At 38.0% G+C, this 27445-nt stretch overlaps 5 protein-coding genes across 6 annotated transcripts; 2 read left to right on the forward strand and 3 right to left on the reverse strand.

The window, feature by feature from the left end:
- Window positions 1-1197: 1197 nt before the first annotated feature.
- On the reverse strand, window positions 1198-3941 carry LOC140774485 (UPF0481 protein At3g47200-like). Its single transcript, XM_073117497.1, has 2 exons — window positions 3905-3941; window positions 1198-3193 (listed from the first exon to the last, which is right to left on the reverse strand). Exon 2 carries the CDS (start codon window positions 2838-2840, stop codon window positions 1638-1640), a length of 1203 nt encoding a protein of 400 aa, XP_072973598.1. The 5' UTR covers window positions 2841-3193; window positions 3905-3941; the 3' UTR covers window positions 1198-1637.
- A 1953-nt stretch (window positions 3942-5894) lies between these two features.
- Window positions 5895-8542, reverse strand: LOC140775185 (UPF0481 protein At3g47200-like). 2 transcript variants are annotated; one of them, XM_073118461.1, is made up of 2 exons: window positions 8426-8542; window positions 5895-7827 (listed from the first exon to the last, which is right to left on the reverse strand). In XM_073118461.1, exon 2 carries the CDS (start codon window positions 7715-7717, stop codon window positions 6041-6043), a length of 1677 nt encoding a protein of 558 aa, XP_072974562.1. In that variant the 5' UTR covers window positions 7718-7827; window positions 8426-8542; the 3' UTR covers window positions 5895-6040. The 2 variants fall into 2 exon arrangements, with proteins under 2 accessions (XP_072974562.1, XP_072974563.1); XM_073118462.1 differs by having other exon boundaries at window positions 5895-7837; window positions 8426-8520.
- Window positions 8543-10734: 2192 nt separating this feature from the next.
- Window positions 10735-15776, forward strand: LOC140773929 (glutathione reductase, chloroplastic). The gene is made up of 11 exons (XM_073116721.1): window positions 10735-11180; window positions 12007-12232; window positions 12347-12625; window positions 12709-12885; window positions 13057-13110; window positions 13208-13356; window positions 14582-14645; window positions 14714-14884; window positions 14967-15107; window positions 15211-15262; window positions 15585-15776. The coding sequence occupies exons 1-10, from the start codon at window positions 10810-10812 to the stop codon at window positions 15250-15252; spliced, it is 1674 nt and encodes a 557-aa protein (XP_072972822.1). The 5' UTR covers window positions 10735-10809; the 3' UTR covers window positions 15253-15262; window positions 15585-15776.
- A 574-nt stretch (window positions 15777-16350) lies between these two features.
- On the reverse strand, window positions 16351-20391 carry LOC140774301 (probable galacturonosyltransferase 4). The gene is made up of 9 exons (XM_073117239.1): window positions 20180-20391; window positions 20041-20105; window positions 19916-19957; window positions 19737-19809; window positions 19550-19620; window positions 19010-19251; window positions 18462-18819; window positions 17723-18226; window positions 16351-16998 (listed from the first exon to the last, which is right to left on the reverse strand). The coding sequence occupies exons 1-9, from the start codon at window positions 20289-20291 to the stop codon at window positions 16720-16722; spliced, it is 1746 nt and encodes a 581-aa protein (XP_072973340.1). The 5' UTR covers window positions 20292-20391; the 3' UTR covers window positions 16351-16719.
- Window positions 20392-22185: 1794 nt separating this feature from the next.
- On the forward strand, window positions 22186-27369 carry LOC140775133 (magnesium transporter MRS2-I). Its single transcript, XM_073118395.1, has 11 exons — window positions 22186-22658; window positions 22774-22803; window positions 23136-23289; window positions 23732-23853; window positions 24676-24750; window positions 25086-25313; window positions 25427-25471; window positions 26302-26346; window positions 26429-26458; window positions 26666-26785; window positions 26874-27369. The coding sequence occupies exons 1-11, from the start codon at window positions 22419-22421 to the stop codon at window positions 26958-26960; spliced, it is 1176 nt and encodes a 391-aa protein (XP_072974496.1). The 5' UTR covers window positions 22186-22418; the 3' UTR covers window positions 26961-27369.
- Window positions 27370-27445: the final 76 nt, after the last annotated feature.

Below are 27445 nucleotides of genomic sequence, written 5' to 3' on the forward strand. Positions count from 1 at the left end.
AAGAAATTTTTGTGTAGAACTTGAAAGTCATGAACATGAATATTTACATGCAGTAATGTAAGATCAATTCTCCACTATCAAAGCAAAAGAAATTGAAGTTAACCCAACTAAAGTTTGTCAGGCACAAACTTATTGCATCTTAATCAACCTTAAGAATCAAGAGCTAAGATATGACAAAATACAAGGAATAGGGTACTATGAAGTTTTATTCCAAATATACTATGAGGAAAGAATTATGATATTACATATGTTTAACATTCTCAAGAGATTTAGACAGAGACAAGTGTATTAAGCACATTTAAAGGTTGCTATACCACAAGAACAAAATAACTTTGGAATGCCATCGCTAAAAGGAAACAGCACCTTCAAAATAGGAATAGCATGAGATTGAGCTGGAACTTCTCGGAGGCAACCCCGCCCTAAATCGTCACATCGAGGCGACGGAGAGCAAGCACAAGGATCCCCCTTGGCCGCGGCAGCACGCTGTCTCTATACCAAGCTCGGGTGAGACAGCACAAAGAGCACCACTAGGCCGCGGCTAGCGCTACTCACCACCTCCTCCTTCCCCGCTGCCATCACGTTCTCCTCCGACCCTAAGCACCATCCCACCTATTCCGATCATCAAAGTCCTCGATCTTGGACTGTGGCAGAGGCGGCGGAGGAGAAGCCTTAAGCAAGCTATCGATCTCAAAGAGAAACCCATCGTCGACATTAAGAGAGAGAGAGAGAGAGAGAGAGAGAGAGAGAGAGAGAGAGAGAGAGAGAGAGAGAGAGAGAGAGGGAGAGACAGAGAGGAAGATGGCGTCTGAGGGGTGAAACCAAAAAGAAGAAGAAGAGGTGGAGGGAAGAAAAGAGGTGATGTGGGTGAGCACATTATCATGAACTAAGTCTTTGAGATGGATAAAGATTGCGTGACACTCAACTTTCAAGTTGCAAAGTCAAGCCAGCCGTTCTCTTCACAAGCAATGCACCTGTTTTGGATTGCGATAAAGCAAAGATAAGCAAAATACATAGTTTGGCAAAAGTTTGTGATTCTCTATTGATTGGAAAAAAAAGTTACAAGACATGCCAACAATAAGAAATTTAAAGGGGCAGAATAGCTATCGAGGGCAAAATGAACACCATTGAACCAGTGGCACTTCAGATGCGAAGCTGGCTCACTTAATGCTTCTCGACAGTTTTCCTATACTACTAAGTATGAGCATCCCCAATTTTACAACTTGGGGATCAAAGGTCTTGTGAGGCGTTACGTTGCCCATGAGTTTTGTAGGCATGTGCGGAAAAAATTTCAAACTAGTGCTGCGACGACACTAATATTGCGATCTCAAGATTGCTTCGAAAGGAGCTCTTGAAAGAAACTAAAAGACACTAAAAAAACATGCAAAAAATACGGGGTTGGCATCCCATCTACAGACTCAAAAGAAGTAAATATAATAGGACTGACATTGCGAACAAAATGGTCCTAACGCTCTGTGCTCACTTAGGGGTTTTTTTTTTTTAATTTTGAACGGAGTGTTACAATCACCGAAATACATAGATTGTACTGACAAATATATCAGATAAAAAAAGCACAATAACACTGGAAGTGTACCGACAAATATAAAGAGATACATGGCATATACGCATAACTAGTAAATTTATTTGTGATAAAAGGGATAGATTGTATAGAAGGTCTGTCCAGCAGCGAGGAGCAGCAGAATGGTGGCAACAATTAATGAAATGATCAACCAAGGGTTGCTAAAATGGTTGCGGACAAAGTTTGCCCTCCACTCGTGCCATGTTGACTGTTGATACTTGTTCACCTCTACGCACAATTCTCTGAGGTAACTACTGTCAGATGCATAATGAACTCGACTGCATAGGTTGCTGAAGAAATGAGCTGCGTCTTTGTCAGCAGTCATCCTGTTGGTGAGAATTCCTCTCAGGTGCAACAATCTCGCGTCCTCAGGAGCATTGAGTAAGCAATCCATGACGGCAGCGTAGGCACTTATCTGACAGCGTGTGTCAGGGTAACACTGCTCGAAGGCGATCAGATTCCGAAACAGGGAGTTTCTGTAGTCATGCACCTCGAGAGGTGGGATCTCCAAGACTCCTTTCCTGAACTTTATGTCCAAAAAGCTGCTGGCATCCTTACTCTTCTTGAACTTGACTCCAGCATCTTGGAGCTCCTTTGCACTTGGTATCCAATGCGGTGTTTCCTCCAATAGAGCGTTTCTGGAGGATTTGGTTGGCTGGGCGCATTGAGGTATTGACAGGTAAAACAAATGGAGCAGATGGTGTACTCGATCATATCTGGTAGAAAAGGAAGCATCTACTCTACTTGGATGGATTCTGTTGAATAGACAGCGGCCACAAGCTATGAGATGATTTCCTGCATCATCAAAATTTTCTGGTCCATAGCTGCTCTTAAGCAGAATGAATAAGACTATGACGACAAAGAAAGGGATTTGGTTCTCCAACAGCAGCAGATCATATCTCACCAAGTTCCAGATCCAGCATCTACCGATAACTTGCATGTCATATTCATCTGTCGCCTCTCTTGTGCTTATCTCAGCACCCTCAGAATACTTTAGCAGTAGATGGAGAATGAAGCATCCGTCAAGCAGCATCATCTCCGCTAACTCATCGCTGCTCAATTTGCTCATAGTGCTCTCGTCCGAGTAGGAGGCTCGGATGGTGGGCTCCAGATTCTTCATTGCTGCTAAGCAGGCTTGGAGCGAGCCAGAAGATTCGTCGTTGGGCATTAACTTTCTCACACAAGTCCACTTGTAGTCTTGCATCTGCTTTAGTTCTATACTAGTTTGTTCAGAATAGAAGAAGGGACCGATGCGTACAGCCATAGGTGTGTAGGCCTCCGGGAGAGTCGATCGGATTTCAGGGGGGACTCGGTAAATTGTGCACAGGATGTCATGTACCCTATCACGTCTGATCTGATCATGGACGGAATTCAGCAATTTTATATCTATTTTATGTTCTTCAGCTTGTCTTTCATTAGTGAAATCGTAGCCTATCAGTCGTATACACCTCTCCCTTAAAAACTTTCCAGCATTCTCAATCTCTCGAGGGTTTTGTCTCGCATGCGATAAAGGCCCTCTTTCGCCTACGGCATTCGTCTCGTCGATCACGCTTCGGGAGGCCCACTTCTTTAGGACGGTAATGATTGTTGGTGATAAGGCGGCGACAATTAAAGCTTCTGCCATTTTAAATAGCAACAACCAACCGGTATGTGAATCACTTGATCACACTTCTATACTAGCCCTGCGGAAATCTAAAACAGAGCTTTAACAATTTAGGTTCACGGGATAACAAATTCATCTGAATGAAATTGTTTGAGTAGCTGAGAATGCATGGAATAATGCATGCATTAGATTTCTCATACAGCGGGGCTTGTATTTATCAATTGAGCATCACTAGCATTAATATATTATAATTTTATTCTAACAAAGTTTCACTGTCTTTCTGTGTATCACAGAAAATCTAATACATCATAAGCATAACAGACAGCAATGTTTGGCTAAGATTTGAATCGCAACCATCGGATTAATTGGCCAAGTTTTTACTTTCTCTCAAAGAGAACAGACAACAAGCATGATGCCTTCGAGAACCAAAACAAACATAAAACAAACAAATAGACAATAATACAAACAGGAGGCACAAATTTATGTCGTTGGAGAAATATCCGAAGGAAGAGCATATCAATAATCGATACTATAAAGAAAGCAAGGTACTGAAAGGATGTTGTCTTTCTCCCACATCCTAAATTACTAATTTCACAGCAAACCTCTTTCTTTATCCCTCACAATTGAATCCTATCGTACATGATATATATATATATATATATATATATGAAATATCATTCGAATATTCACCATATAGTTAGGCCTAATTACCAAAAGAAGCATACCGTAGGTTTGCCGTTCTAATTTCAGCAGTAAATTGCAATTAGCGAGCGAGCTCAATGGTCTTCTACTCCATAACAAACACACCATTACTGTATGTATATATAGAAAGAGCACGCCTTCGTTATCGGATTGATTGGCAACATAAAAATAATCAATTGCTCGGGATTGTTTGTTTCTCGACTAAATAAAAAAAAGACTGCCTATCAAATTGCATGCGAAAAAAAAAAGTCTTCCTTTCTATCTAAATAAAAAAAAGACTGTCTATCTAATTGCATTTAGTCATATATGACTATGTCTCTTCACTAAATAAAAAAAGAATGCCTATCTAATGATATTTTAGTAATAGTCTATTTCGATCTTCACTAATAAAAAAAAAGTCTTCCTTTCTAATTGCTTGCGTCTGGCTGAATTATTTCTTGGTTTAACGTCTGAAATAACACATATATTACTGGCTGAATTACTGAGGCAGTAGAAGACTCAGAATCAATCTGATTGCCTTGGAACAGTGTTACCCGGCCACCAAATTAATTACTGCCGACTATCTATATGCTGTCTTTCGTGGACTGCTTGCTCAACATGTACAGAAATTACCTCGCAGAGTTGTTCGTCTATTTTAGCAATCTGTGGGCGATAATATCGTGGATTGCCTGCTCTTGACTGCTAGCCGGACAAAAACATTCTTTATGATCTAACCCCATTGTACTATTAATTATGATTAGAGTGCTGTCATATGGAGTGCTTTGCCAAATGTTATGTTGCTGCTTTCTCTTTTATATATATATCTGTTCCAGCCTTTCGAGTTTTGATTGAATGTGTGGTGTGCCACTAAGAAGATTTGTAGGGATGCCGATATGGCTTTCATAGTCAGAACTTTCAACTTGTAAGAGCTTGCTTTCTTATATACTTCAATTTTATTTTCGGACCGGACTCCGGCTCGGTTCGGACCACTCTGAGGAAGCCTAACCCGAGCCCAGATCGAGTTTGCAACGAAGGCTGCAGGCCGGGCCGGTTCCGAATCGATCCGGTCCGATTACACACCAAAGCCGGGCTTTGGCCGGGAAAAGTTATTTTATTGCATAAGTTTACCTCTTCTCTGTAGTGGTGATACACTTGGTTCTCTAGTCACCCAGTAATCTGGAACGATCACGTCACTGACATGTATGATTTAATCAAAACATCCGACTCAAAGTGTTTAAACAAAATAAGATTTGCAACTGCAATGGAAATTTAGAGCAGAGCCAAGTTAACCGTTTCCTCTGTCTCTTCGTTCCCAAATACTTGGATTTCGACCGCTTCAACATTTGCCACGATTTACTGGCCTGAAATTAATTGGCAAATACTTCAGTGCACTTTTAAAAATTAAAATCTTAATTTAATAACTATAATAGTCAGTTTTTATATCTGTTAAAATCTTAATTCAATAACTATAATAGTCAGTTTTTATATCTGGTACCGATTTTTCGGTACTGATTTCAAAACCACGTTACGTAAGAAAAAGAGTATATTAGTTACGAAAATTTAATTATGTGTGCCTAACTTTTTAATTTTCTTATTATACTTTTGAAGATCTTAACCATTAGATCTTCATCAAACTGATTAATAAACAATTAAATTTACGGTACGGAAGAAGGCTCTACACATTTTTTTTCTTCCCTTAAGATTTCTCTCTTAAATATAATTATACCTTAATTATAAGAGATATTATTTAATATTAAATAATTTAAATTTTATTATTTGGAGATAAACTTTAATTTAAATATAATTCTCTATCCCTATCTCTATCTCTATTTATTAAAATTTAATTTAAATTAATCTTAAACTAATGGAAGATATATGTAAATAATAAAAAATAATCAAAAAAATAAAATATAATTAAATTCTAAAAAAAATTACCTACTGAACCAATAATATCTTTCATTCCTATTATACCATTAAAGATCTTAACCGTTAGATCTTCGTCAAACTGATTAATAAAAAATTAACTCTGGCACGGGAGAAAAGTTCAATATATTACATCACCCAAACACATAGATTGTACAAACAGCACCCAGGAATATATAGATAAACAGCACAATAACAGAGAAAACATACAGACAAATATATATAGATACCATGGCATATATGCATAACTAGTAAATTTATTTGTGATAAAATGGGTAGATTGTATAGAAGGTCTGTCCCGCAGTGAGGAGCAGCAGGAAAATGGCAGCCAAGAAGGAAATGATCACCCAGGGACTGCTAAAATAGTCGCGGACAAGGGCCGCCCTCCACTTGTGCCGTCTTAGCCTTTGATACTTGTTCACCTTCACGCACAAATCTCTGAGGTAAATATTGTCAGTTGCATAGTGAACTTGATTGCATAGGCGGCTGAAGAAATGAGCTGCATCTTGGTCAGCAGTCATCCTATTGGTGAGAATTCCATTTAGGTGCAGCAGTCTCGCGTCTTTAGGAGTGTTGATTAAGCAATCCATGAAGGCGGCGTAGATGGTTATTTGGCAATGGGTGTCGGGGTAGCACTGCTCGAAGGCAATAAGATTCCGAAACATGGAGTTGCTGTAGTCATGCACCTGAAGAGGTGGGATCTCCATGACTCCTTTCTGAAACTTTATGTCCAAGAAGCTGCTGGCATTCTTCCGCTTCTTGAACTTGACTCCAGCATCTTGGAGCTCCTTTGCACTTGGTACCCAATGTTGTATTTCCTCCAATGTATCGACTCGGGAGGATTTGGTGGGCTGGGCACATTGAGGTATTGACAGGTAAAACAAATGAAGCAGATGGTGCACCTTACGGTATCTATCAGAGAAGGAAGCATCATCTGCTTTGTGTGGATGGATACTGCTGAATAGCTCAAGGCCGCAACCCACGAGATATTTTCTTGGCTTATTAAGATGTCGTGGGTCGTCAAGAATACGTAGCATATAATTGTTCTTATACAGTACGAATAAGTGTACGATGACAATGAAAGGGATTTGATTCTCCAACAACAGCAGATCATATGTCACTAAGTTCCAGATCCAGCATCGACCGAAAACTTCCATGGCATCTTCTCTTGTGCTTTTCCTGCCCCGCTCAGAATACTTTAGCAGTAGATGAAGAATGAAGCATCCGTCAAGCAGCATCATCTCAGCTAAATCATCGCTGAGGAATGTTTTCACTGTGCTCTCATCCGAGTAGGCGGCTCGGATTTTGGGTTCCAGATTCTTCAGTGCTGCTAAGCAGGCTTTGAGCGAGCCAGAATATTCGTCTTTGGGCATCAACTTTCTCACACAAGTCCACTTGTAGTCTTGCATCTGTCTTAGTTTGATATCATTTCGTTCGGAATAGAAGAAGGGACCGATGCAGACAGCCATGGGTGTGTAGGCCTCCGGATGAGTCGATCGGATTTCAGGTGGGACTCGGTAAATGGTGCACGGGATAGTTTGTTCCCTTCTATGACTGCTGACCTGATCATGGATAGATTTCAGAAAGTGTTCACTTATATCTATTTGATGTTCTTCATCTTGTTTTTTATAAATGAAATCGTTCCCTAACAACTCCGAAGCGCTTTCAATCTCTGGAAGGATGTGTTCTGGAGCTGACGCTGTTTCAATCGGTCCCGTACCGAGAGTTGGACTGAACTCACTTATGTCCTCTGATTCAAGTATTTGTACTTCAGCTTGTTCTTCATTAACGAGATCGGTTATGTCTATTTGATGTTCTTCATCTTCTTCTTCGCTCGTTAACAACTCCAAAGCAGTTCCAATCTCTATAGGGATGTGACTTACACCCGCCACTCCAAATGTTCCTCCGGAATAATATGGGCTGTCCCTACTCATTCTTTATTACTGATCGGCTGCTCCCCAATTCGTATAGATAGCAACAGGTATGTAAACCGCTTGATCACACGTAATTATGTACTGGCAATTAAGAGCATTACTTTTACCACCTGCAGATAGCTAGAAGAGAGTTATGACAATTTAGGTTTCACAGAACAATCAATTACTCTAAACGAAATTGTTTGAGTAGCTGAGAATGAATGCATGGGATAATAGACGCATTAGATTTCCTATGCATCAAAGCTTGTAATTATCAAATTTAGCATCGCTAGCATTAATAAACTATAATTTTATTCTAACAAAGTCTCACTATCTTTCTGAATATCATGTAAAAATCTTATACATCATAAGCATAACAGACAGCAATGTTTGGCTAAATTTTGAATTGCAAGCATCGGATTAATTGGCTAAGTTTTGACTCTCTCAAAGAGAACAGACAACAATCATGATGCTTTCGAGAACCAAAACATAAAACAGAACGACCAAAATAAAAACAGGAGGCACAAATTTATGTGGTTAGAGCATATCAATAATAGTTGCTATAAAGAAAGCAAGGTTATCTTTCTCCCCCGCATCCTAAATTACTAATTTCATAGCAAACCGCTTTCTTTATCCCTCACAATTGAAACCTACCGTACATGATAATATATGAGATATCATGCGAATATTTCACCTTATAGTTAGGCCTAATTGGCAAAAGAAGCATACCGTAGGCTTGCCGTTCTAATTTCAGCAGTAACGTTTGCGTCGAGCATGCACCAGTAAATTGCAATTAGCGAGTGAGCTCAATCGTCTTCTACTCGCATAACAAACACACCATTGTTGTATGTATATATATATATTTAGAGAGAGAGAGAGAAGCTTACAAATGGGCATATAGAAATGCAAGAGAGCTGCCTTCGTTGTCGGATTGATTGGCAAAATAAAAATAGTCAATTGCTCGGCATTGTTTGTTTCTCTTGACTAAATAAAAAAAGACTGCCTATTTGACTGCATCCGAATTAATAAATTGCTAATCGTAGTCTATTTCGATCTTCACCAAATGAAAAAAAGACTTCCTTGATAATTTCATACGTCTGGCTGAATTATTTCTTGGTTTAACGTCTAAAAATAACACATGCATTACGGGCTGAATTATTGAAGCAGTAGAGGACTCAGAATCGATCTGATTGCCTTGGAACAACAGTGTTACCTGGCCACCAAATTACTGCCAACTATTAATTATGATTAGAGTGCTATGACTTTATAAGTTTATCTCTTCTCTCTAGTGGTGATACCACTTGGTTCTCTAGTCACCCAGTAATCTTGAAACGATCGCGCCACGGACATTTATTATGATTCATCAAATAAACATCTGACTCGAAGTGTTTGAACAAAATAAGATTTGCAACTGCAATGGAAATTTAGAACCGAGCAAAGTTAACCGTTTCCTCTGTCTATGAATTCGCCAAATACTTCTATTTCGACCTCTTCAACATTCGCCACGATTTACTGGCATGAAAGCTATTACGTCACCCGAATACATAGATCGTTACAACAAGTAAATAGATAAACAGCACAATAACAGAGAAAACATACCGACAAATATATATATATATATATAGATACCATGGCATATATGCATAACCAGTAAATTTGTTTGTGATAAATGGGGTAGATTGTATGGAAGTTCTGTCCAGTCCAGCAGCGAGGAGCAGCAGAATGACGGCAGCAATTGACGAAATGATCACCCACGGATTGCTAAAATAGTCACGGACAAAGGGCTGCCATCCACTTGTGCCATCTTGACCCTTTATACTTGTTCACATCTGCACACAAGTTTCCGAGGTAACTACGGTCAGATGAACAGTGAATTTGACTGCATAGCCGGCTGAAGAAATGAGCTGCGTCTTGGTCAGCAGTCATCCGGTTGGTGAGAATTCCAGTCAGGTGCAGCAGCCTCGCGTCCTCAGGAGTGTCGAGTATGTTATCCATGAAGGCAGCGTAGAAGTGTCAGGGTAGCACTGCTCGAAGGCGATCAGATTCCGAAACAGGGAGTTGCTGTAGTCATGCACCTCTAGAGGTGGGATCTCCATGACTCCGCTGCTGTACAGACCACATACGGTGTGATTTAAACTATAAAACATACGGTGAAATTATCATTACTTGTCTGACCTATTGAATCGAATTTAACTATAAAGACCTCCCATAAGGAACAATGTGTGTCTGATCTGAAATTTTTCTAAGAAATGCTGTGTTACTCACTGAGAACAGGGCTGTACTCGGTCGGCTTCCATGGGATACCAGCTTCTTTCTGGACAAGAAGAAAACATTTCATTACACGTCTTCCCTGTCCATTCTATTTATGAAGAACTGAAGGTAAAATAAATCAAATGGGAAAAGGAAATCTTCAAACTTTTCAGAAAGATATTCTGAGATCATGCTGATACAATTGGTCGTTAACTACGTCTCCATCAAAGAACAGAGGAGAAGGGCTAAAGGATAAAGAGTACTTGGAAACCTGGAGATGTATTCAAGATGGAAGAATATATGAGATTAGACTCTGAGTAACCTGGAGATGTATTCACCATGTTCCAGATCCAGCATCTGCCAATGACTTACTTGCATGACATCTTCTTCATCTGCAACCTTTTTTCAAGGAACTTCGCTGATTCAGCTAATAAACACATTCATATGTATCATTTTAAGGCGTGCAACTTCTCATGCATTTCGATGTACCTAAAGCCAGGGTCCTCCTACATGTGAATCTCCGATACAGCATACGTACAAAGATCATGGCTATGGAGATCTATCTTAATTCATTTCTTGGCCGGGGGTTATGTGAAAATAAGCTCATTCTGAGGGTTATATTTGCAAATAATATTGCAGATCTAATAATGGTGTTAAGTTGGACCCAATCTATAAATGGCATGACATGAAATGCTTATTGGTTCGGGTAATAATGGATCCGATTCGAATCCGAAAAGTGGGAGCACTGAGCAATTCGTCCGGCTCTGGATGATTTCATCCCTTACCTCTCCGTGCTACAACCCAAGAAAGGCGGCTTCTTCTGTTATAACCTTCCACTCTCCTCTTGCTCATCGAGGAGAGCCATGGCGACATCTCTCAAGTCTCCGCTCTTCCCCTTCTCCTCGACCGCGCTCCTGAACTTATCTCGAAAGCTACCCGTCTCTGTCTTTCTCTTCCCTTCCTCCTACTCCACTACTAGACCCTTCTCCCCCTTCTCCAAGACCCCTCTCCGCTCTCCTCTTCTCCACCCTCGCCGCCGCCTCGTAACTTGCGCAGGGACCGGGAACGGCACCGCCGAGCCGCAACACTTCGACTTCGATCTCTTTACGGTTGGCGCTGGTAGTGGTGGGGTCCGAGCCTCGAGGTTCGCCGCTAACTATGGTGCCTCGGTTGCGATCTGCGAGCTTCCGTTCGCGACGATATCGTCAGATAACGCCGGTGGTGTCGGTGGAACGTAAGTTTTTCTTTGTTGATTTGTGTTGATTTAGGGATTTCCTTGTATGGGTTCTTAAAAAGTTGAGACTTATCTGACACGGATGATAGTTTTAGTCTCTTTATTATTTCTTGTGGAATTAGGGTTTTGGATGGTATCCATTTCATGGTCGGGAAGTGGAATAAATTTATGCTGCTCTCTGTACTGGCTTTGATGATTTCAACTCTTAGACAGCCTTTTTTTCTAAGATGGGCGTGCTGTGGACATGTAGTTAACAGCTTAAACATTTTCAGGAGTGAATTGATTCTGCCAGTCGGAAAAAGAATAAGTTTCTGTCGTGCATGATTGATATGTTGTTAGTTGCGCTGTAGCTGTTGTTAAAAGATTTTTAAAAATTTGGTCGGGAGATTAAAAAAGCTATGTTTGAATTTGGAAGAAGAGATTCAAGTATACCTCTGAAGGTTAGAAAGATAAGCAATGCATACAAAGGAATGGTGGGATAAGATGTCTAATATTTAACTTGGCTATCTGTTAGATGCTGAAACTATCATTATGGAATGAGGAAACCAAAAGGATTGGTATTGAACATATATGTCAGTTCTCTCATAAGTAAGTTAGGCTAAGAGTCAAAGATCCTCTTTTGGTCTCTCATACTTATGTCATCCTTTAGAACAACTTCACAGTCAGCAATTTAGTTGCTTGCCTATTGGTTATTGTACACTTCAAATACTAATTGTAGTAGCACCTTTGATGTTTATTATTATTTTTAAAAAAAAATTTCTACATTGTCTCATGAATGCTTCCTGCTTTAATAATCCAGCTATTCCTGGTTTCTTTTCTAATGTAGCTGTGTTCTCCGCGGATGTGTTCCTAAAAAGTTGATGGTATATGCATCCAAGTACTCCCATGAGTTTGAAGATAGCCATGGCTTTGGGTGGACCTATGAAACTGATCCTAAGCATGACTGGAGCACTTTGATGGCCAACAAGAATGCCGAGTTGCAACGCCTCACCGGTATTTACAAAAATATTCTGAATAATGCAGGCGTCACCTTAATTGAAGGTCGTGGAAAGGTTGGATCATGTTGTTAAGTCAGGTTGAAATTCAAGGAGTACTTTTCCCCAAATATTCTTAGAAATTGTGATGCAATGGGCTGAGGTCCTTTTCTTCTCGATGTTGCAATGCAGATAGTCGGTCCTCATACTGTTGATGTTGATGGGAAACTCTACTCCGCTAAACACATACTTATATCAGTTGGTGGACGACCCTTCCTCCCAGACATTCCAGGAAAGGAATATGCTATTGATTCAGATGCCGCACTAGACTTGCCTGCAAAACCAGAAAAGATTGCAATTGTAGGCGGTGGCTACATTGCTTTAGAATTCGCTGGTATATTCAATGGCTTAATGAGTGAGGTCCATGTGTTTATCCGACAGAAGAAAGTCCTGAGAGGTTTTGATGAGGAGGTGAGGAAGTCCTTGGAAAAGTAATCGTTGTTCAATTTTGGCTGTAATTTGTGGTTCTCTTCCTCAAGTTTCTGTTTCTGCAGATAAGAGACTTCATTTCTGAACAAATGTCTCTAAGGGGCATCGAGTTTCATACTGAGGAATCTCCTCAAGCAATTCTTAAGGCAGCCGATGGTTCACTGTCATTGAAAACAAACAAAGGAACTGTTGATGGTTTTTCGCATGTAATGTTTGCTACTGGGCGAAGACCAAATACACAGGTTTGATATCATATGGAAATTTTTATTCATTTTCTTTTTTCCTATTCACCTGTTGTAGTAAACTTATCTCGATCATTTGTTTTATATCAAATGGATATTTTCTGTTTTCTTTGTTCCTATTCACTTCATTTGTTTTAAGACTTATATTGATATACTTTTTTTGCATAACAGAACTTAGGACTTGAGGAAGTCGGAGTAAAACTGGCCAAGAATGGAGCAATACTGGTACATGATTAATTGTTTGATCAGCATGGTTTGCTAGATTACTTGAGTCCATGATGAACAGTTCTATATTCTTTATTGATATATCAATGCCCGTCAGGTTGATGAATACTCTCGGACATCAGTTGATTCCATTTGGGCTGTTGGAGATGTCACTGATAGGATAAACTTGACTCCAGTTGCCTTAATGGAAGGCGGTGCATTTGCAAAAACTGTGTTTGGCAATCAATCTACTAAACCAGATTACAGGTTTGCTTCATGTGCTAAAATAGTTAAACAGATGGTGCACAGAAAAAAGAAAAAAAAAGTGATGGTTGCTGCTGGAATTAGGAACAAGATGCTGCATCAGAAACTACCCAGTCATAATAGAAGTCTTGTGAACATATAATTAAGCATTCCTGCAATTATTTTCTGGGTTATTTTTATGAATCACATCTAGTTCTGGAAGCCGCATAATAAGTCCGTGCAAACTTTATTTGGTTATTCCTGTGAATCCTTACAAGGAATATTAGATATCTTACTTTCATGGATAATAGCTTTCCATTTTCATTATTATGCCAACCTATTCATGGCTTGAAGTGATATGAAGTTCACAATCTGCAGACATCACAGTGTTTGGAGTTTATTTTGTCATGTAACTCATTGTAGTTCAATCATGAATATGTAAAAGATTGAAATTGGACAATAAATAGTATTAACTGGGTTTGATTGGAACATGTATTAGATAGTATATGTTGGATCACTTGATTTATTTTATGAGAATACAATACTGATAGTGGAGGAAATCACAAACTAAAGTCTTTTTTATCTTGATAAATGATGATTTAGAAAGTCATTGCATTATGAGATCTTTTACTAGTGATATTGAATAATACATGATTTTTCTCAGCAGTGATAGTCATCAATATAAGAAGACTAATGGTCTAGTCAATCTCAGTGAAACATTTTCCTTGTAAATCTCATAATGCTCAATATTAAGGTTCATTGTATAAGGATATTGCTCCAGCATTATGACTCAATATCATTCAAAGGATGGTGGTAGGCTCATATTGTCAACATGGAGATTTTTGCTTGACTTATATGAGATTAATAGTTTTTGCTGGTTAATTAGTTCCTTGAAGTTGGCTGGTAGTTAATTAGTAAAAACTTTGTAGATGTTTGATTGAGAGAATGAGTTACCAGAACACTAATCTGGCTATATTCAATGACGTACAAAATAGAGGGTCAATGCAGCTTCATTAAACAAATGCAATTGAATGTTACATTCTATAATCTTTTTCCTCTCCAAACTTATACTCATGTCACATGCCTCGCTATGCTGATAGAGTGTGACACAACAAAACCTTCAATTTTCTGGTCTAACTTGAAGTTACTGCTGTAATAGGATACTTTCACAGGCTTTAATTGATCTCGTGTTAGGTTGAATGCTTCTCCCATAATGTTGCTGATATGTGCATTGTGCATCTATGAACAGAGCGGTGCCATCTGCTGTATTTTCTCAGCCGCCAATAGGACAAGTTGGTCTAACTGAGGAGCAGGTAATACAATCTTTTTTTCCCAAAGTTTATCTTATATGATGTTCCCATAAGATTCAAGATTGCTGCAGGCCATTCAAGAGTATGGGGATGTTGATATCTTCACAGCTAACTTCAGACCACTCAAGGCCACTCTTTCTGGTCTACCGGACCGAGTATACATGAAACTTATTGTCTGTGCTAATACTGACAAAGTTTTAGGGGTCCACATGTGTGGGGACGACTCCCCTGAGATTCTACAGGTTTGTGAGTTTTGACTGATCATATTCCTTTTATATAGTTACTTGAGCAGAAACTCGTTATGATGTATGTATTATATTTCAGGGGATTGCAATTGCTGTCAAGGCAGGCTTGACAAAGGCAGACTTTGATGCAACAGTTGGTATTCACCCAACGTCGTCAGAGGAATTTGTCACAATGAGGAGTCCAACACGCAAAATTCGAAGGAATCTTTCTCCAGTCGAGGTTTGCCATCCCACATATATAGTGAATAAGTAGGTGCATCATGGGCATGTTGAGTTATGAATTTGCAATACTAATAAGATAGTTTTTTGTCTCAATTTTTCAGGAGAAGATTAAAGAAGAGAGCAAGTCAGTAGTAGATACTTAACACCAATGAGGTAAAATGTACACTATTCAGTTACCCAAGGAATAGAAAGTCTTGGTTATTTGTTGTTTTCCACACATACCCCTGATTTACTGATCCAGTGCTAGATTTTTGCATATGAATGATATGATTGTAGCTTGGATGGTGTAATGGTTTATATAAGCATATCAAAGGTGGTATCCAATTTGTATCTCCTATAGTAGCACCAAAATGAAATAAAAATAAAAAAGAAAGGAAGAAAGAATGATTTGGTTGATGACTTTGTTCAGAAAATAGATAATTGCATGCTGAATTACTTGTTAATTTTTCTCAAACGGAATTATTTGATCTTGCAGGCAGTGTAGAAACTTCATATTCAGACGATGGAGAAATTCTGAGTGAGGAAGGCTCTTGAGGAGATATAAAATAACAGTCCCCAATCTTGTCAGTGCTAAATTTTTTTAATATCCTTTTTGCAACTTGGAAAGAATTCCAGTAATTATTTGTATATTCCACTCTCTCATATGTAAAGGGCGGATGGCTTTCAAGATGCAAGCGCATAAAATTCGTTTATCTAGTAACTATTTTTTTTCCCATCAAAATGGAATTTTGTGGACATTTGTTATAATAGTGATGTTAAGGTTTTTTGATGCACTATCTGGATAATATGCTTGTGATACACTGTCATATGAAATAATAGCATTTAAAATAATCATGCTATAGCCACCGCAAGAACATTTGAGTTGAGATCATATCGTTTATGAATTTAGATACCTAGAATGACCAGGCCTCATTGCCTTCGCCTAAAAGTTGGCGATCAGCTGGAGAATTGGTGTTAAGAGTAATAACTTCTGACTAGGTATATCTGAAATATGAGTTGATGGCTGTTATTGTGCTGTAAAATTGACAAATATTGGGAGATTAAAGGGTCAACACAATCCTAGGTTGGCTCCTTCACCTGATTCACAAAAATTTAAAGAAAGAAGAGGAAAGAAACACACTACGGGTTTCAGTGCTGCTGGTCACGAACAAGATTGGCTAAATCGCCAAGTCATTTCAGAGATACCAAGATACTAATTATCAATACCTCGACAGTAAACCAAATGCACATGGAAGCAGAGATTATCCCCATCAAAATTTGGGGTTCCTAATCACTGTACGTATAAAGAGGTAAGAGTTTACAATATGAGAGCATTTATTCTCATTGTACATGACGTGAAACTCTTTGGACAAATGAACCAGAATAGTGCAACCAAAACGACAATCCCACAAACATCATCTATCAGGTTTAGCTAAAAATTGGCGAAGCTATGACAACCATTACTCTTTGGAATGGGAAGGAAAGAATCATAGAGAATTTACATGAAAGAGTAGGGTAGGGAAACATCATCAGACAAAATGAGATGAACAAACAGCATCAGATGCATGCTATAGAAGGGAAAAAAGAATTGAAAGAATCATTGGCAGAAAAGAATCTTGGTTCCACTTCACCTAAGTAGTCACTATGTTGCACTTCCTCAAGTAGGGGTTGTCGTAGTCAAGGAATTTATTCCAGTAACCTTTGTACTTTGGAATTGCAATGTCAAGCCATGGCTTCATGAACCCACTGTAATGGATGACTGCTGCCTTCTCAAGTTCTTTCTTTCCCAGACTTGTGTCTTCGCCAAGCCCAAGAACATGCCATTGTCTGTCCAGGCGAACTGTATGATTGTAAAAGACAACTTGGTCCAATGGCAAACTTCCTGCTTTCCATAATTGCAGCCTCGCTCCCTGCACCTCATGAAAGATCGCCATCAGCCAAGCAACTGGAGGAGCGTATGTTTGATCATATAACATGTATTATGTATGTTTATCAGTTTCGCATCATAAACTGAAATTAATCCATGAAACTTGACTGAACCAAACATATCTACATGGGAGTGCTTTCTCACATGCTAGAATCACACAAAACTTTAAATTCACACTTTCGTGTGCTTCATCTTGTGGCAAAGTATGCAATTTATGTATAACTATGATACATCAGCTAGCCAGAACATCACTGCCAGTTTCCAAGAGCTTCCAAGTTCCAATCAGAGAATGAGAGAAATGTTACCTACATCAAAGTCTATCATGATGTTTATACAGCAGGCCCATATGGCATAATAGTTAACTTTTCATTAGTCGTCCAAGTTGATCATGAGATTGGTTGTGCCTGGTTAGTTTATTTCTTTTTAACTAAAAAGCAGCTGTTCAGCCAGTAATCGTAAGTGGAAACAATTTGCTTATGATTGTTTACTAAGAAATAGCATTGTTTCTTCTGAGGGAATCCTACCTCCTAAATTGATACCTTGAAAGTAAAAAACAAGCAACTTGAACTTTTCTTAACTGTCAATAACTTCCCAGTTCATCTAGCTACTGAGTCAGCATTCTAGCGATAGAAATTGGTTATCTGTTCTAATTCTATATGTAAAGGAAAAGGAAGTCATATAAAAGAAGAAAAAAAAAAACATCTTACCCTTTGAAGCCACCTATCATAAGTCATTGTTATGCCTTGTCGACGCCACTCAATTAGGTTAAACATATTCATTCCAAACCCCCATAAGCAGGCCTTTGGATCAAAGCTACTTAAAATGATTGGCTCACTGAAGTTAAGCAGCATTTTCAACTGATGAGATGAATCACCATCCCTACATGTCTCAATGGCAGAATTTACCTTCCCCTTCATCTCTACCCTCCATATCTCCCTCAGATCTCTCTGCACCACCACATCATGGTCTAAAAGCAGAACTTTGCTCAAATAAGGGAAAATATGTGGCAAATAAAAACGGAGGTGACTGAGTGATGAAGTGTATCTGGAATCTTGTAAGCCAGCCTGCTTAAAAATAGATAGCCATTCAAAACTATCCATATTTTCAATGTGAATTGTAGCTGGACCAGGTGTATTCAACAGAAACCACATCCTCATTGCTGGAAAGTTCAGAGAATCAGTCACCACATGAAAGATAATTTTCTCAGGTTCCTGCAACAGAATGTAGAAGAATTAAAAATGTCAATGACTTATTTGGCAGTTACAGGTGTGGATAACAAAAAAAAAGAAAAAAGAAAAAGAAAATGCTGCGCAAGGAAACCATGAGGGTATTTCTTTTGTTGAATACTTGAGACAACGGAATAAAGAAACCAGAGATAATCTCCAATGACACTAGAAATGTTCAAGTCAGATTAGCATTGAACAGAGAGGCAGAGAAAGTTCATACCTTAGATGTGGAAACTGTAGAGTTTACAACCACTGCACATGCAAGTATATTATCTGAAAATATAGCATAGTGATAATAATCTGGATTTTGAATGTTATCTACAAGCTGCAACTCATGCTCCTCAGGATTCAAGGTGAAGAAGTCTGACGTAAGCCGCATTGACAGGCAGTGATAACCTTTAGGTATGGTCCTGGCTGCAATCTGTGTAAAGCGTAAACCATCATTCTGCTGTTTCCTGAGCTTTTCTTTAGAAATAGTTACTTTGACACGTAGTTCTGATGCCTCTGCAGAGCAATCTGGGTAAGCCTTGCGGATCTTGGACAAAGTTGCTTCCATTGCTCTGATTTTCTGCAAAGCACTGGACAGTAGTTTCTGTCTCAATAGAATGGCAATAATATACTCTTGTAAATAATTGAGCGTGGTTTTAATAACTCCTCCACATTTATCACTTTCAAGGCTTTTTCACTCTTTTCTTTTTAAATCTCTTCTTGATTTTCTCATACCAGAATAAATAGTAATCTCGGACATGATAGCAGGTTACTGCTTACCTCCTACTCCTAGATAAATCTGTGTGATTTTTGCCCCGACCAAGCAACTTTTCTATCTCCTTTACCCTTGATTTCAGTTCTCGTACCAACTTGGAGCTGCTTTTCTCTGTGGGAATTTTCAAATAAGCATTAGCCATGATCAGCTGATCTTCCATCTCCCAGATGTACTCTCTTGTCCCAATCTGAGGGAGAGAGCTCTTATTATGTTCTCCTGCAGCTTCCTGGTCACAGAGCCCATGCCTCTGCATTCAAGGTTAGATACAAATAATAAGATTGTTTATTAGAAAATCGATTAGAGTGATAAATCAGCTCTGATGATGATGGTCTAACCAAAGGAACTTTATTTTCTAAGCATTGGGAACTGATGATATTATTTTCTATGTAGCTAATACATTCCTTATGCTAATTATTGCAACACTTCAGCTTGAAAAATCACCAACTTAGATCATATTTATCATCCAAGAAAGTACTGATTCTACTGAATAATACGAGAAATGTTTCCATTAAGAAGGGATGATCTAGGAAAAGGAAAAAGCATGCCTCTTCTCTGGTGGGAGTAGCTACATCATGCTTGTCAACTTCTGCATCTCCACCACTACCAGATTTCAATCCTTCAACCAAAGGCCAAAAAGAAAAAAGAAAAAAAGAAAAAGAAGGAATCAGGGTAAGACAACATTTCATAGTTAAATAAATCAATCATTAATTCATTCAAGAACAATAATTTTACCATTCTCTCCAGAAGCATCACATCTGTCAACTGGGTTAGTTTCATCGAGTTCTTTCAATCCTTCACCATTATCCTAAAACCCCAAACCCATATGCAACTACTGTTTAGTACCACACCAGGAAGGAGGTCCATCTCACATGCTAATACAAATCTTTAACCCAAATTTCCAAAGAAGAAACCTGATCTATGCGAATTCGTTCCATAGGATCACTGGATGACCTCTGCATTTAGAAAAGCTGTCAACAAATTCTTGCGAAACACAAAGATTTAAAGAGTAGATTGATTAAAATAGAAAATATCATACCGTAGGATCCTTAACTGAAAACGGTCCTCCTAGTTCAAACTCATCAGTCATCTGATTAACATCACCTGCAAGATGAGGAGATCCCCGTGATATCGATCAAGTTCCACGAAATGCTGAAAAGAATGCTTCGATTCCTTACTGGCTTCCTTGTCGCGGAGTCCGAAAATTTCTTTCCGACACGTGAAGACGACCATGCTGAAGCAGACGAAGGCCATGAAGAACGTCAGGAGGAAGAGAGTGGAAATCTTCATCTTGCGGAGGGACTCTAAGCGTTGGCGAGAGAAATCTAGGGTTCGGGTTAGGGTTTCAAGAGCACTCTCATGGAAGCGGAAGAGAGGAAGGAGACGCAGGAGAAGAAGAAATTGGGGTTTTATTCGATCGGATTCTTTTTTAAAGGTTGCGCGGGCATTGGGCGGGTTTAATTACTCCTAATCTCACTATTATATTACTATATGATTTAATAACAAATTACACTCCATGGATCACGCGAATCGTAGAGATACCAACAATTCTTTGAAACGAACGGCTGCAGGACGTGTCAAGTTTCGGGTTTGAGAGCGTATACGTGCCTGAAGATCGTTCTAGTTTTTTGATGTTGTGTGTTTTTTCAATCGTATAAGATGAGAAGAAGGAGATCGGTTGTGATTAAAGTGACGTAAATGACGTAGCCCGGCTTAGTTGGTTAGTTAGTTACTTAGAGCTGCGATATGAGACGTCCGATTTAGTTCTTGGCTCATAACACGAATCTCTGCTTCGAGCTAATAGTGATTTGACACGTCTCCAATTGTTAAGAGGGATTTATCAGCTCTGACTAATGGTAAGAATTAATAAAAGAGGAGATGTTAATGTCAGGCATGTAATGAAGCATTTGTGAACTATTTTATCACTTGTGTCGCTACCTATGATGTTACTTGGGAGATAAAGTGATATTAAATATAATTAACTCAAATAACTTTTAAAATATCATAATTATCACATATTCTTTTAATTTTTTTTGGATAATAGCTATTATGGTCAAATTTTTTAAAGAATATTGCTAATAAATTATTAAATAACATCAATAACCATATATAAATTATTTTTAATATATTCCTCATTTTTAATTTTTAGAGTATAAATATTAGTCTCACATAAAATAAGATATACATTATTGTGCTAATAATATAATATTGAATAACTTTTACACATTTAGTATAATTTACACAAGAGCAAAATAAGTTTTTTTAATTTAAATTGTATTTTTTTTCATTTAAATAATATTTTGAAAGGAGTATAATAATTTTGGTTGTAATTACAATATTTTAAAATTTCTGATGGTAATTACGTAAAAACTCTGAAATATAATAAATGAGAAGATTATGAATAGTATTACACAATAGAATAAAATAGCGATGAGATGATTAAGATATGTTTATAAAATACATCTTGGTAAATGGTAATGAACCTCAATTGTCACATATCATAAGAGTCAATGATAGATAATGTGAATCATATATAGTTATATATTTATTTATTTATTTATTTAAATGCTGAGAAAGCTAGAGGCAAAATCAAATGAGAAAAATTAACAATTATTGTGTGATTAATTGTTATTTATCACGTTAGTTTCGAGCATTATTTGGGTGGTGGTGACAACGCCCCCAATTTATGAAATATTTGACCAAAACTATCCCAAGTCTGACCTGCATATATTATTCTCATATAATGTAGGAGAAATTGCTATCACCATCCATTTCATTTAATATCTGGGTAATTAAAATAAAGAATATTTAGCATACTTTATCTCCACCAGAAGACTCCGGGTCAGACAGCACAGCACCTAAACCAAGAATAAGCGCTGAATTGACGCAAGCCGGGAATCTTGAAAAAGGAAAAGTGTGTTTTTGCACATATAACCCTCAATATTTTTATTTATACATTTTAGTTTTCATATTCTTTAAAAGAATTATTTTTAATAGAGAAAGATGTATGGAAAGAAGAATAAACATGATTTATTTTTTCAGTTAAATTAAATTAAATTAAATTTTAAGCGTTAGTTAGCGGTGTCACTTTAGAGTAACGGACATAAATAAGAGATTTAAAAGGGTGTGCATGGAAAAAACGCACTTTTTAGGGAACCAAATGCAAGTATGCAAGTACAAATACCCAAACACTATACAGCAACAATTCGCGAATTCTATCCCTCTTCTTCCCCTATTCTTTCACCAGGAAAAAAAATAGTAGTCGAATCCACGATCCGAGGCTTTTCGACCCCGCTTATAGTTAGAAAGAGTTCAATTCGCAATCTCCGGCGCCGGAGATGTGATCGCCGTGATCTACTGACTTCTGAGGTCCACCGGCGAAAGGGACCTCGTGAGATGTGAGCTTTGGCGGCGGAGATGGCGCCGGAATCGGTGGCAGCGGGAGAGGGGCAGGGCTCGATCATGAAGAAGGCGGCGGCGTCGAGGAGTTGGATCCTGTTTGATTTCAACGGGGAAGGAACGATTCTGGATGTGGATAAGTATGCGATCATGCATAGGGTTGAGATAAACGCGAGAGATCTCAGGATTTTGGATCCCTTGTTATCCTATCCGTCTACTATATTGGGGCGGGAGAGAGCTATCGTTCTCAATCTTGAGGTGAGGAGTTCTTTTTTGTAGTGAATTTCGGTGGTTTATATCTTTGGTTAGAATTTTCGTTATATTTTTTAGTACTTTTGTTGCTAATTGAAGTTCTTTTTCGTCTTTGGAGCAGCATATTAAAGCAATAATCACTGCAGAAGAGGTACTTTTTTTTTTCTCGAAAGCAATTCACTAGAATATATTTTAGTGGATTCTTAGATTGCTTTTCTCAAATAGTCTTTGCTCACTGGTGCAAATGTCTAGGTTTCTTTTTGCGCACGGAAAGGAACCTTTTAGATATAAAATTGTCAGATTTCTAGGTTGAGGTCATGTTGAGACTTTGAGTTCGCCTTTTTTGAGTAGCCTTTTCCATTATTATGAACTCATATCTATTTGTCGAAACCAAGCGAGAGAGTATAAGTTTTATTTTTCCTGTGGAAGACATGATATGATCTCGTACTTAACTGCTCTAAATTGTGAATTTGCATGACTTAGGTGTTGCTTAGGGATCCTATGGAAGAAAATGTTATCCCAATAGTGGAGGAGTTGCGCAGGCGATTACCACCAGCTACCGTTGCTCAGCAGGCTCAAGGTGAAGGGAAGGAGAACTTGAGTGGGCCACATGATGTGGAAGCTGCAGAAGAAGATGGTAAGTTGCACATGCAATTTTCACCTTTGCTAGCCGAGCAAGTTGTTAGCTTCTAAAGTGCATGATGAGTGGAAGATTCTAACTCAAGATGCTGAAGTATTTAAATACGTGGTTCTTGTCAAACCTTATTTTGATTATCAGAGAACATCATTCATGATTATAGGCAGCACATCTGTTGCTATCCTTATTTTCTTTGAATATTTTTTTTCTTCCAACCAAACAATGGTCGAAAATTTTATTGAGGAACCTTAGTAGTTTCACTTGGATCATGCTTGTGCATTTTACACCATGTTATTTGGTGCTTGCCTGCATATCAATAAATTTTGACATAGGTATCTGGTAGTTTGATATACTGAAATTGCATTTGTTTGTTGTCATATATTCTTGTTAATCCTGTTTTGCTATGACCTTCTTCTTATGGTGCTAATCTCATGCAATGTAGAGTCTCCCTTTGAGTTCCGTGCCCTAGAGGTTGCCTTAGAAGCAATTTGCAGCTTCCTTGATTCACACACCACGGAGCTAGAGACTGCTGCCTACCCTGCTTTAGATGAACTGACTTCCAAGGTGAAGAAACACTTGCTTCTTGTATGGTATTCTTTTTGTTTAGATAGAGTAACAATGAGAGCTATTGGTTGACAAATTAGCAGGAGACAGTTGTTCATATGACAGTTTCTTCCTAACCTGCTGGCGCAGCTGGATCTGTAGGATGGCACTATGGAATCAAGAACTTGGAAATTGGAATGTATAGTTACTGCATGTGATTTAGGATTACATACGAAAGATGCAGTGGATTATGGTGGTCTCAATTCTAATTGGATTACTCAATGTACTATGTGTTCAAGTGGCTAAATTGGTACTTGAGTGATTTTACTCATAATCTGGACTTATGATTTTCTGAATTTATGAGTAAAGATTGGAATTTGGAGCAGATAATACGGAAATTGATTGTTAACTACTGCAAGTGATATGGATCCTAATTGTGACTGCTTTCCAGTAAATAAGTTACTAAACTTTTTATGCATATCCCAGTGCTAGAGATGTTTGTAATGAATAAGGTTATGTGGACAAATAATTCTTTTAGCTTGTTAACTAATAAAATTTTTTGTTTGCTTTAACATTTTCTGTCTTATTGATCCCAATCACAATGTGTGCTCATATAACCTTTTGCTTACAATTGTATATGGCAGTTAGAAAGCTAAAGCAAATCTTATATGTTTAGAAACCATATTTTAGAAATAGATTTCTTATTTGTGGATAGTACCATTTGTCTCCGGTAGTTCTATACTTCTATTGCACATTTGGTTAATTCTGCTTTATAAATTTCTCTACCAGACTCTATTATGATCACCTCTTCACCAATAAGTCGACAGTCGTTTCATGATGCAGATTAGCAGCCGTAACTTGGACCGCGTGCGTAAGTTGAAGAGTGCTATGACAAGGTTGACTGCTCGGGTTCAAAAGGTCTCGACTCTTTTTTTTTCATCCATCTAACCTATAATATTATCCAGTGTCCTTTGCATACATTGTTTTGGAAAAAGAGTAAATAGGGTCTATCAGTGCCTATTATTGAGGTTATACATGGGTTTTTGGACAAGCTGATTCTGCACCTTTAATGAAGATGAATTTGGTGGATTCTGTGAGGTGTTAAATATTATCTTTTCTTTCTTTTTCTTAGAGATTGTTGTTAGCACAGTAGACTTCCAGATTTTGTCATTTCATCAAGGTTGTTCTGTTGAGGTCGCCGGTCATGTCTGGTTCTATAGTAATTTAACACCAAGTTTTGCTGACTTCACCAGGTGAGGGATGAGCTTGAACAATTACTGGATGATGATGATGATATGGCTGATCTTTACTTATCAAGAAAATTAGCTGCGGCATTCTCTCCCGTCAGCGGTTCTGCTGTACCCAATTGGTTCCCTGCATCACCAACAATAGGCTCAAAGATATCTAGAGCTAGCAGGGCAAGTGCAGCTACTCTCCATGGAAATGAGAATGATGTTGAGGAGCTGGAAATGTTGCTTGAGGTCATAAAACAACCTTCCATCAAAACATGGCTGTCCTAGAATTCAAACTAAGATTAACTATAATTAATAATTGTTTTTCTTTATATGAAATTTATTGTTTTCTAATTGTACAGGCATACTTCATGCAAATTGATGGCACGTTGAACAAATTGACCACAGTAAGTCAATAACTAACTTCTAATTGTTATGTCATTGATGAACTGTTGTGATGTTATTAAGTATTAAGTATTAACAGCTATATTCGTGAAATAGTGTAACTCAAATATATCACCTCTTCTTCTCTCCTATTAGTTTCTGTAGCTGTCATCTAAGCAGGTGTTCTTTGATGTAATATGTTGATATTACTTCCTTACTAGAATTGGGTATTAGATCTTCTAAATTTTCAGAGAAGAAAAAGAAAGAGAACAGTGTCACAAGTTTGCTTGCATTTTGAGTTCTTCATGCAACCAAATAAGAGTACTTATAGAAAAGGAAAAAGGAATGTGGCGCTTCGTTGGAAAATGGTTTTAGCCTCTTACTTAGGTATATTTACATTCTATACGTAATTTTGTAGTAGCTTTTATTTGTCATGCTGCATCTGCCAGATGAGTATTATGGGTAGAGTTCTATGGATTGGTTTGTCTTTGTTGGCTCGGGATGGTTTCCACTTTCATGGATCATGTAGTGATATGGCGATTGGAATGAACACCTAACTGGCCACCTTAGGTGTCTTCTCATGTCAAGAAGAATGTAAGGAATTTAATGCAAGTGTCCGGACAGATTAAATAATAAGCATTAGTAGATAACTTCTGATCATTATGTAGCACTAATAGAATATTTAAAGCATCAAGATGAACCCTATGCTCCTCCACATTTAGGTCATAACTTGTCATGCCGTAGTTGTCTTGCCATAAGCTATTGTCTGAGATGGACAGAATTATTCTTTATTACTATTTAGACCTGTTAAACTCCAAAAATAACTGTGAGCATTCTCTAAAATTATTTTCAGCTCCGTGAGTATATCGATGATACAGAGGATTATATCAATATCCAGGTATTTCTCTTCCATCTTTGCATGTGATACTTGATGAGCATACTGTATACTCATTCGGAATCCATTCTTACTTCTTTTACAGCTTGACAACCATCGAAATCAACTGATTCAGGTGAGTGGTGACATTTCTAAAACTCTATTTTCTTCTGCCAGCCCCTTTATAGAAATTTTTTAGACAGTTATCTGGATAGCTTGTCTACTCACATGTTATCAGTCACAGCATAGCGAACATTCCTTTTTTTTCTTCAACAATATTCTTTCTACTTTGCCCTTCTTTCAGCTATATATTATCATCTAATCTACTTCTACGACATTGCAGCTAGAGCTATTCTTAAGTTCTGGCACTGTGTGCCTCTCCCTTTATGCCTTGGTTGCTGGAGTATTTGGAATGAATATACCGTATTCATGGAATAACAACCATGGATACGTGTACAAATGGGTACCCTCTACTTACTAGTGGATTAAGCACATACTTGATGATGATAAAATTGATATCTGACGTACATTATTTCTGAACTGCTGGACAGGTGGTCTTTATCTCTGGACTAGTTTGTGCCTCTATCTTTATCTTTATCGTTGCATATGCTCGCCACAAGGGTCTTGTTGGATCTTGATTACTTAGTGGAGTCGCATCCAGTTAAGGAATATTAATCAGGTGCTCCAATATTAATGATATGTGGAGTTCCCTTCTTAATTTATTCCAATTATCCGCGTTGGAGTTACCATTTCCTCATTTTCAGTTAAAGAAAGCCAATATCAAGTTGTCTTATCATAGTTGCCATTTCATAAATGGAAATGCTGCCATATTCATTGTTCTGGCTAGTTCCAGAGTTTCAGTATCGAGGGTTCAAACTAGAGGAGAGATACTATTGCTGTATCAGTTCATTCATATATTTACATCTGAAATTGTAATTCATTGTTAAACTATTTAATTGTGGAAAAATATTTTATCAGATTAAGTAATGTAATTAAGTTGGATATCTTCCTACTTCTTTCTCATCAATCCAGTCCGAGATGCAATTACATGTTTGTATTGCTTATTGCTATTGTAAATACATCTGATCAAAACCAGAATTTTTTTGAGACCCTCAGTGTAAAT

The sequence above is a fragment of the Typha angustifolia genome, chromosome 13 (assembly GCF_048772165.1).
Source record: "Typha angustifolia cultivar Huaian chromosome 13, ASM4877216v1, whole genome shotgun sequence".
In the NCBI taxonomy this organism is placed as follows: domain Eukaryota; kingdom Viridiplantae; phylum Streptophyta; class Magnoliopsida; order Poales; family Typhaceae; genus Typha; species Typha angustifolia.